Consider the following 10,818-nt stretch of genomic DNA (forward strand, 5'->3'; position numbering starts at 1 on the left):
GAAGACAACAGAAGTGCTCCAGGATGCTGGGCACAGTGTTGAGCCTTTGTTATCTTGTGGCTACACAAGCCAGCAAGTACCAACGACTGGATTTGGTGTGTGGTAGTAACAGGTAAATGAACTTTTTTTTAAAATTATTTTAATATATATGAGTGCCTGTGTATAAATACACAAACAATACACACATGCTTTCAATTGTGTAATTTAAGTGATCTAGTAGCTCTGCTTTGGAAGTTCAGTTCATGCTAGAAATGTGTATTGGAGTTTGTACGTGTTTTGTCTCTAGGGGCCACCGCATATATCTATATATAAACATATATAAATAAAACCACTTTTTTTTACGTTAGTAATTCCTTTTGTGCATAATTTTATATTATTGTTAATAATAAATTAATTAAAGCAACAAAACAACCTGAAGAGCTGGTTCGGAGCCGAAAGAGCCGGCTCTTTTTAGTGAGCCGAACCGAAAGAGCCGGATCTCTAAAAAGAGCCGGAAATCCCATCACTAGAACCTCCAAAGCAGAGCTACTAGATCACTTAAATTGCACAATTGAAAGCATGTGTGTATTGTTTGTGTATTTATACACAGGCACTCATATATATTCAAATAATTTTTAAAAAAAGTTCATTTACCTGTTACTACCACACACCAAATCCGGTCGTTGGTACTTGCTGGCTTGTGTAGCCACAAGATAACAAAAGCTCAACACTGCGCCCAGCATCCTGGAGCACTTATGTTGTCTTTTGTACGTGTTTTGAGTTTTTATGTGCTCCTGAGTTTTTACGTGCTTCGGAGTTTGTACGTGTTTTTACGTGTTTTGGAGTTTGTACGTGCTTCAGGGTTCGTACATGATTTGAAGTTTGTATGTGCTTTGTCTCTAGGGGCCACCGTAAATATACTTTTATTTATTCACTCCACATAAAATGTAATAAATAAATAAATCATATAATACAAAAATCAACTATTCACATTTCAAGTTTTAACTATTTAAATTTTCAGCTTTTTCCTTTTACAAATTTAAAGTGAAACAACACAAAACACTGCAAACCACAACACAATTAAATATAAATTATAATATGAAAACAAAAAGAACATGCATATTCTCTGTCATATGGACCTGCGTGAATAAACTTTCTGAATCCTTTATCATCTGCAACTGAAAATAGTTGTGGATGATTACTATACCTTTCTAATGTGACGTTGTTGTCCCTGGCTCTCTTTCTCTCTCTCCCCTTCTGGCTCTGTTCGTGTGCTACTGAGTGTAACTACCGCCCCTCCCCCCTCTGCCCAGCGTAAAGCACAAGGCTTGCGTGCAGAGTGAAGCGGGAAAAAAAGTGTGAGAGAGGGTGAGAGAAAGAAAAAAAAAAAACCACGTGCTGGCTCGCGATAAGGAGCCGGCTCGCGTCGTTCACGTCAAAGAGTCGGCTCTAAGAGCCATTTCGTTCGTGAACGACCCATCACTACTGGTGAACTCTTTACCACCTACTTGGTGTTGGTGTTCAGGAAATGACTGTTGTCATTGCTTCAGTCAGTTAAACAAATCTATATTAAGACATCACATTTTAACACAATGACCTTATATTGATTTATGACTTTTAATCATTAATTCAAATTTAAATAATCATGTTTGAAATATTTATTCAACTTTAAAAATTTAATTTCTGCTAGTTTTTTTCTGTGGCAAAAAATACTGTAAAATTATTATTAAATTGACATACATTTTTTACATTCTCAAATGTAATTTCCCACTACCAGTGAACGCCTCTTTTTTCTTAGTTTCTGGCTCACTTCTGAACTTCCGCCCACTTCCCCCCCGGATCGCTGCGGTAAGCTGCTTCTCTTCTCTGAAATGTCTATCATCTGTTTGAGTGATTCACCGAGTTGTTGTTAGTGACTTTTCGAGAAGCTAGCCCTGACAACCCAATGCTAACGCCTAGCGCTTTTATAGACCCAGTTTGAAATGACAATGGGTCATTTGACTGTATGCTACACTTTATTGTGGTGTTTCATTAGCTTCATTCGGCGTGTTAGTATTTCTGAGTCTGTTACGAAAGGTGCAGTTAGTTCTCACAAATCAGTCGGTTAAAACAGCCTCATTATTTAGGCTGTAAGGGTATGTAATCTGCCGCCATCTTAGAACCATTGCGGTACATTACATAATTGAAGCGGCAGGTTCTGCAACTTTGAAGGAGCCATTTTACCGCCTCTGACCCAACAGCGGGAGAAAAATCCAAATTCATGGGCTGCATCCTCCTGAGGACCTGGCCTTCGCGGTCTCCGTGGGCCGGGTGAGGCGACATAGGTTAAAAGAATATAAAAAATCTGCAGAGCCATAGTAGTATCTGCAGTAAAGATCTTTTCATACATTGTATACATTATACCACAGGCCAAGGTGTCTCAATTTTTCTAATTTTTTAATAATATTTTGTACATTTCAAGGACTTCTATTTTTGGAGTGTATTTTTATGTATGTATTATATTATGCATACACATTAAAAGTGAATCTCTGTCCAAATGCACTCAGTTTAGAGCAGGGCGATATGGCCAAAAATATTTATCACGATATGTTACAGGAAAAATGATTCTATGTTTCTTTACCTTCTTTTAAATGTACAAAGATGCCCTTTGTCTATGGTTAGATTAGTTTAGAATTATCCTTTTAGACTTTCCCAGCAAAGACATATTGTTTTGGGACATATTGTTTTAGATTGTTTTATCTCTCACAGCTCTCTCCCAGCTCTCTGCTGACGAGACTAGTACCACATATGGAGTTGTTTATTTTATCTGTTTATTATTTTCTTATCCTGTTCTCACTGTCTCTGTGCTCTGTGCCTATAAAAAATGCCAAGCCACTGTGCATGGTGTGAGTTGTTTTCTGGCAGCTCACCCGTGTACACGTTTAGCAAAGAAAGTAACTTTGTCTCATTGTATCTTTATTTCTCCTGGGTTTTTTTGCAGAGTTTTCTCCTAACATTTCTTGGTCCTTCGGAGCCGGAGCACCTCCATCGTGTCCCATCTCCGTGACCAGTCCACGTTGAATGACTGTCGACAGCTCACACACTAGGTGTGTGATAAAAGTCCAGGAGCGTTACATTGGGGTCCTGGCCAACGTCTTAGAAAGCGACCCACGGTGGTGGGGCCCGATCGAGGTGGACCAGATCCGGTGACACTGACCAGGTAGATACAGACACACTGACACAATCTTGCGTAAAAACGTATTTTAAATTCAGGGAATTTAAAATAGCGGAAGTAGCTCGTCGACTGGTAGTTTTGGAAGCTCGTCGACTGGTAGCGTAGCTCGTCGACTGGTAGCTTTGGAAGCTCGTCGACTGGTAGCTTGGGAGCTCTGGGTAGCTCCCCCAGCTGGGTCTAGACTGGGTCTAGGGAGTAAGTAGCTCTGGGAGCTCCCCTTATCATAAAGGTTCTGGTCGCGCGCGCGTCGAAGCTGTGAATGTGTGTGTGTATTGTTTTAATTAACGGAGCAAGCTGAATTTTCACGGTCCAATAAGAGACTGAGCTGCTCCTACTGTGTTTTTCTTTTACTGCTATTCACTGACGTGCTGGTGAGTTGAGAGAACGGTCGAGTTCCGCCTCGTAAAGTTCACACCGCTTTCGGAACTAGTCCGAAAGTCGAAGGGCGTGTGAGCAACCACTCTCGTCTCTAATACCAGCGAAGGTGATAGCAGCTGTATCGTGTATACATTACTTAAACAAAAATAAGTAAATACATAAATAAGATGGGTAATAAAGAAAGTGAAATTAAAACTCACTCCTGCTGACGAGCAGTGGTGAGAAAAGAAAAGTCCAGGGGCCGGACAATGTCTGTAAATTGAGAAATTTAAGAAATCAAAATATAAACAGTCAGAAGAACAGAACTCAACTGCCAGTTTAGTAAAACCAGAAGACGAGACACTGTGCAGTGCCCACAATCCTTTTAGTAAACCAACACTCATCCCTGCAGCCGCATCTGCAGCAACACCCATATCAGGAAGAACATAATAATCCCTTAAGTGAAAACTAGAGATCACAGTAGTTTGAGGTAGTTTAAAAGGGTTGAAAACAGACCCCACTGAGTAGATATAAATATAAAAAGTACAAAATAAAGATAAAAAGGGAAAATTACAGTAGAAATTATCTTTAGAGTATTTGAAATTAATAATAGACAGGATAACAACCTGTAAAGTGATATCAATGAAACACAGTTGGCATGATGACCATGCCCACAATGTATAAATGGATATAAAGCAAATAATTCACACAAAAATATTTTAATAACATAAATAAAGTATATTAAGACTGTGTCACTGTTCAGCCAAGGACAGTGTGTGAAAAGGTAACTGTCTCCACCTTGGGAAAAGGATGATACTGCAGGTCATCTGAAGCCCTTGATGGATACAAAATAAAATATAAATAATATATTATAATAGAACTGCCTGGTCCGCCATGCAACAGAGAGAACAAATGTGACCGCAGATTGGATGAATTCTAAATTATCTGTTTGCTGAATAAGATGATCCTAACTAACAAATTGGCTCAGTAGTAGTATAATGGTACACACTAATAAAATAGTATAATATGCTATTGCTGTTATCTAAGACAAAGAGGATAATATTAACAATGACATAATATTAACATGAAGAGGCACCTTAGTCGGTTATGATGTAAGGTGGATAATTGTTAAACAGTAGTCTGCATCAAGCTTAAGGTTTGCTGAAACTCAGTGTAATGACATGTGAGATGAAGACAATACAGAGAATAACTAAACTAATGAAGTGCATAGAGGCACTTGACTAGCTTGAAACCTATCATCCTAGAATGACACATTGCTGAGATATAGAGCACACCTATAATAACAACCAATAAGCAAAACCCTGTAGACAACAGCTAAAACTACAGGATTGAGAAGCTGAATTAAATATGTAGACACTGCTAAGCTGATGAGCATGTTCCACATTTTCTTTTCTTTTTTGTTTCTTTTAGAGCAGAAGCTGCTGTAACACACCCAAAGAAAGACTCTAGGTCTGACCAACCGTCTCAGTCGTGGGCAAAAAGATGACAGTCAATAAAATTCTAAAAGATAATTTATTGACGAAAAATATATCAAGAGGTAAAAGATAAAACAGTCCAGTGTCCCACTTGTGAATTGTATAAAAACACACAGTCCCAAGGCCAGAGCCAGCTATGCCACACGGCCAAGTTGCACTCCACATGTTGCCTTTAACAGGGTTAGAAGTTGTCCTTGGAGACCCACCACCCTGCAAGCATATAGTCAGTGGTCACTCAAGCCTCTGCAACTCTGCTGCCTTTAGGCTGTGGCATATAATAGGCCCTGGACTGCACAGAGAGACAAAACGACACACTTAATATAAAATTCATAGCGCAAAACCCATCCATCCCAAACATATCTGATTTCATCACATTACATACCTGCACAGAGAGACAAAACGACACAGCAGTGTTTGTAGTGTGGGCTATAAGTAGACCAGTGTATCAGTGCAATCAAGTACACCTGCCTCTAATTAGTCCAACCCCATTCCAGCCATTGGCTCACCAAAAAATGTGACACACACAAAACCACTCCCAACCCAGTGCAACTTCACACAATAATATGGAGCTGAATTAACACAGGCACATTAGTCTACCATGTTACAAGCTGCATGCTATTAAAAGCCAACATATGCAGACTTCTGCCTTGTTCGGGTGGCAGCATTTTTCTTTTGTGTCCTGACACGTTTATGTTTTTGTTTTCGTTTGATTATTTTGTTGGTTTTGGAAACAAATTTAAACGAACTTGTGACAATACTTGACACATGGTGATTAGGCATATGATTGAAAAATGCCTAGGTTTAGAGCTGTGAGCTATGAGCTGTGAGCAATGCAAAGTTAAATATATATATGTATAAATGGGAAACAACCCTAACTTCAAAGTTTGAAATGTGTGAGATCCATGATTTGTTTGAAAAACTAGAAATTATTTAAAACTGCCTTAAGTGAAAATGTAGTGTTGCATCTATTCTCCCAAACCAAGACAAAAAAAGAAGCAGCATTCTGTACCTTAAAAATAAGGCTGACGTGTTGACAATAGACTAAAACACTAATCCACAGGTGGCTATCAGGAACAGAGAGGCGAGCAAAGTCACAAACACCAAGGCTGCAGACAGCCACGCAGAAACAGCAGATAACATAGAGACAACGCCTGCTAGAACTGTGGAGAGGAAGGTCACTTCACACGAGATTGTAGGAGTAGGCCACAGAGAAATAATGCAAAACAGTTTTGAGGCAGCCACTTAAGAACTTATTTGACCTTACAGCACAGGCCGAAATTGTCTAGGTTACGCAGTAACCACAGTTAGTAAAATAATAGAAGCAAAACCACTTTCTTCTTCATATTCTGCACAGAGCGCTGAGCTGATAGCTGTGATTCGCGCATGTGAAATACACAAAGATAAACAAATAAACATATATACAGACAGCCAGTATGTTTTCTCTGCTGTGCATCATTTCGCAAAACTATGGCAAAACAGGGGAATGATTACATCAACCGGAAAGCCGGTTCAGCATGCCAGCCTGCTACAGCGCCTACTGACTGTAATAAATTTACCACAACAACTCGCATTGTGTAAATGTGCAGCTCACAAAACTGATGGCTCTTTCATTACTACAGGCAACAATTTTGCTGACAGAGCAGCAAAACAGGCGGCGCAAAAGACAAACTTCACATTGATGGCAGTAGACACACATCAGATTCCGCTGGATGTGTTGCAAACTGAACAAAAAGCGGCAAGCACAGCAGAGCAGGCAAAATGGCTAAAACACGGTGCAGTTCTGACAAACGACTTAATGATGTGTTATGGCAAGCCAGTGTTGCCAAAATCTCTCCACAAGATGGCGGCATTAGTGACTCATGGCTGTACGCATTTGTCATCGGGGGGAATGACCTGTATTGTCAACTCTCATTTCTACACTGTAAATTTTCTACACTGTAAATTTTGAAACTTCAGCAAAACAATTTGTCAGAACGTGCATGACGTGTCAAAAATATAATGCTCAGGGAAATCTGAAACCAAAACGAGGCCGTTTTCCCACTCCACCTCACCCTTTTCACACAATTCATATGGATTTTATTGAGCTAAGCGAATGTCAAGGGTCGAAATATGCCCTAGTGGTTATAGATGTGTTCTCAAAGTGGCCAGAAATCTATCCAGTGAAAAAGGCAGATGCAATTTCAGTAGCAAAGTGCCTGTGCAATCACTTCATACCCACATATGGCATCCCAGCTTTGATACGATCAGACAACGGCACTCATTTTGTAAATGATGTCATCACTAAGGTCTCTGAAGCACTCGGTTTCAGCATAAAGCACCATTGTGCATATCACCCTCAGAGCGCAGGCCTTGTAGAGAGAACTAACGGCACTATAAAACAAAGGCTCAGGAAATGCATGGCAGAAACAGGAAGGCCGTGGCCTGAATGTTTGGGTTTAGTGAAAATGTGGATGCGCTTAACACAAGGCTCCCATAAACTAACTCCATTTGAAATCATTCATGGTAGGCCGTTCCCACTGCCCATCACCAGTCAACCAATAGACAAATCAATCAGAGAAAACACATTAGCAGAATGGATGTCTAAGCTGTTAGAAAACAAAGAGATCATTGTACATAATCAACAACCTGATGATGTTTCTCCAGTGTCTTGCAGATTACAGCCCGGTGACTGGGTTCTGATCAAGGTGCTCCAAAGGAAAAACTGGAGCGCACCCAGGTGGGAGGGACCACATCAGGTTCTCCTCACCACGCCCACCGCTTGCAAAATAGTGGAATGACCATCTTGGATCCATCAGAGCCATTGCAGACGAGTAAGTGAAGCCATCTAAACTCAGCCGACACAGGCTCGCCCAATTGTTGTGATCTCGCCCGGTGGAGGGAACAGCCTTTCTGGCCGGGGGGTCTACTCACGACAGGAGGGTGTGTCCTGTTGTCATGAGGTGGTGGCTCCTAATAACTGCAGCGGCCCTGACCCTGGCCGGGCTCCTCATCTTTGCTTCCGTGAGGGACAACAAGTCACGCAATATGGAGAAAAGACAGACACTGTATGACGAAAGTACACCAAGTTTCCCCATGGCTACGCCACTAACTTCTGGTGGCAGCTTATGAACACTACAGCTCACCTGAATAATAAAACTGACTGCTATGCATGTACCCATATGCCCCTATCCTCACAGACGTCTGGCCTGTGGCCGTACAGCATACCTGAAGATCGCAGTTGGTGCCTGTTGGGCCTGGCAACACATCCAGGCTACGGTACTCTTTGGTCCAAGGCCAACTACAGCATCCCAGTAAAAGCAACCTGGAGGTCATCGTCACTCACGAATGTGCACTGTTCCGGACAGACCTACCTACTGACCTGGCCCCAAGTCTCAGACCCACTGCCTGATGTAATTCTACTGAACAAACTGAACGCATCACAACTGCCAGTATGTGTGATGAACAATGGATCGCGGGCAGTGGGGGAGCTGCCTACTCACCTATGTAAATACATATACACTTTCTGCCCACCGAGGAATGAGAGGGAGTGTATGGCCTGTTCAACCAACACAACCTGTGCCAGTAACGCGACGCTGATGAGCCTCAACTGTCGCTCCGACTACAGCTACCGAATGCCACTACAAACAAAGACTCAGTACCAGACAGGATGTGCACGGACGGCACCCAGCAGTAGAGGAACCAGAGTTTTGGCTGACTGGTACTTCCTATGTGGCAATAAGGCTTATCTGTCACTCCCTGAAGGTTGGGGGGGTCTGTGCGCCCTGGTGCAACTATCAGATCACGTCTTCTTCATGCAAAGTGTTGCACATCACCCAAGCAGCCGACAGAGACGTGAAGTGGACATCGCCTATTCTTTCGGCATTACAGTGGACACTGGAGTGCCGGGAGAGTTTTGCATCTGGGGAGGAGGAGTGAAATTCTTACAGAGCTTGATCCCCGGCATTGGAGTTGCCGAGGTGCGGGATCACGTGGAAATCAACCGATATGCTCTGCTACGACACATCAACTTAACTAAGACCCTGGGAACGGCCTTAGCAGGAGAACAGAAGGCCATCAGAACGATGGTGCTGCAGAACAGAATGACACTGGACCTGCTAACAGCATCACAAGGAGGAGTTTGTAAGCTGATCGGGGAGACATGTTGCACTTTTATCCCTGATGGATACGAAGCTGGAGGAGACATTTATGAAGCTTTGCAGAATTTGACCGTTCTGCAACAATATGTCACTGACCACACACCTGGAGCAGCTACAGCACAAGGCTGGCTGGACTGGCTGTTCGGCAGTTCATGGCTGGCTGCTGTAGCAAAACCGTTTGTCCTTCTAGGTCTCATCATGATAGCACTGCTCATATTAGTGTTGTGTGTGTTGCCATGTCTAAGAGTAATGATTTCAAAGATGATAACAACTACAATGACTGCTTATGTTGCCGTGCCTCAAGAAGAACAGCATCCCGTTGCAATTCTGTTAGAGGAACTTGTAATAGCTGCCAATAAATGACGTGGTGATTAAAAATGACTTGTCAAGTGATCATGCACTGATTAACACAGTAGTTTATACAGGTACAACATAAGGTTTGCTTATTATTTTATTTTATTTTTTGTAGTTTTAGTTTTATTATTTTTCTTCATTATTACTTTTATACTTTCTTTTATTGTATTTTCCTTAATTCTTCTATTCTTTTATTTGTTTCATTCTTTAGACCACATGATTTACATTTCTGCTATGCTGACATTTTGACAATTAAAAAATTGCTAAAGATACTTAATAAATAACCTTTACAGACAATTGTTGTATACATTTAAAATAAGTTAAAACAGGAGGGAATATGTTACAGGAAAAATGATTCTATGTTTCTTTACCTTCTTTTAAATGTACAAAGATGCCCTTTGTCTATGGTTAGATTAGTTTAGAATTATCCTTTTAGACTTTCCCAGCAAAGACATATTGTTTTGGGACATATTGTTTTAGATTGTTTTATCTCTCACAGCTCTCTCCCAGCTCTCTGCTGACGAGACTAGTACCACATATGGAGTTGTTTATTTTATCTGTTTATTATTTTCTTATCCTGTTCTCACTGTCTCTGTGCTCTGTGCCTATAAAAAATGCCAAGCCACTGTGCATGGTGTGAGTTGTTTTCTGGCAGCTCACCCGTGTACACGTTTAGCAAAGAAAGTAACTTTGTCTCATTGTGTCTTAAAACTCATTTTTACTCTTTGGCTTATGACACAGTCTGACCCTGATTTTATTGTTTTAATCTAATGTGCTGATTTTATTGTTTTAAATGTGTTTATATATATATTACTTATTTTATATTATTATTACTATTTTTCTCTTTTTTTTTTCTTTTTTTAACATGCTCAATGTATCATGTTTGGCATGTCAAGTGTACAGCACTTTGTGTTCAGCTCGTGGCTGATCTGAAAGCGCTATATAAATAAATTGCTTGCTTGCTTGCTTGCTTTATTTCTCCTGGGTTTTTTTGCAGAGTTTTCTCCTAACACGATATATATTTGAAGATTTGCGATAACGATATAACTGACGATATAATTGATGCGAGACAGAATACAACTCCACAACTTTACTAGCGCAAAAAAACACCATCCATTTATTTTACTTAAACAAGCAGCTGTTTTTTTATGTGCGTTAAAGCTATATAAAAATTTAACAGTGCAAATGCAAATTCCTTGCTGAAGGTTTAACCAAAAGGCATTTCCAGTAGAAATGGGATGAGATATCCTGAGCATAACCATGTATAAAATCCACTGAAGTT

General features: G+C 40.7%; 1 protein-coding gene across 1 annotated transcript; it reads left to right on the forward strand.

Annotated features, from left to right (window-relative positions):
- Nucleotides 1-2,572: 2,572 nt before the first annotated feature.
- On the forward strand, nucleotides 2,573-9,545 carry LOC309699076 (uncharacterized protein; the record flags this gene model as incomplete). Its single annotated transcript, XM_082521931.1, has 2 exons — nucleotides 2,573-3,178; nucleotides 7,690-9,545. Exon 2 carries the CDS (start codon nucleotides 8,151-8,153, stop codon nucleotides 9,543-9,545), a length of 1,395 nt encoding a protein of 464 aa, XP_082378057.1. The 5' UTR covers nucleotides 2,573-3,178; nucleotides 7,690-8,150.
- Between the last annotated feature and the right edge of the window lie 1,273 nt (nucleotides 9,546-10,818).

The sequence above is a fragment of the Aulonocara stuartgranti genome (genome assembly GCF_965226115.1).
Source record: "Aulonocara stuartgranti genome assembly, chromosome: 22".
In the NCBI taxonomy this organism is placed as follows: Eukaryota; Metazoa; Chordata; class Actinopteri; order Cichliformes; family Cichlidae; genus Aulonocara; species Aulonocara stuartgranti.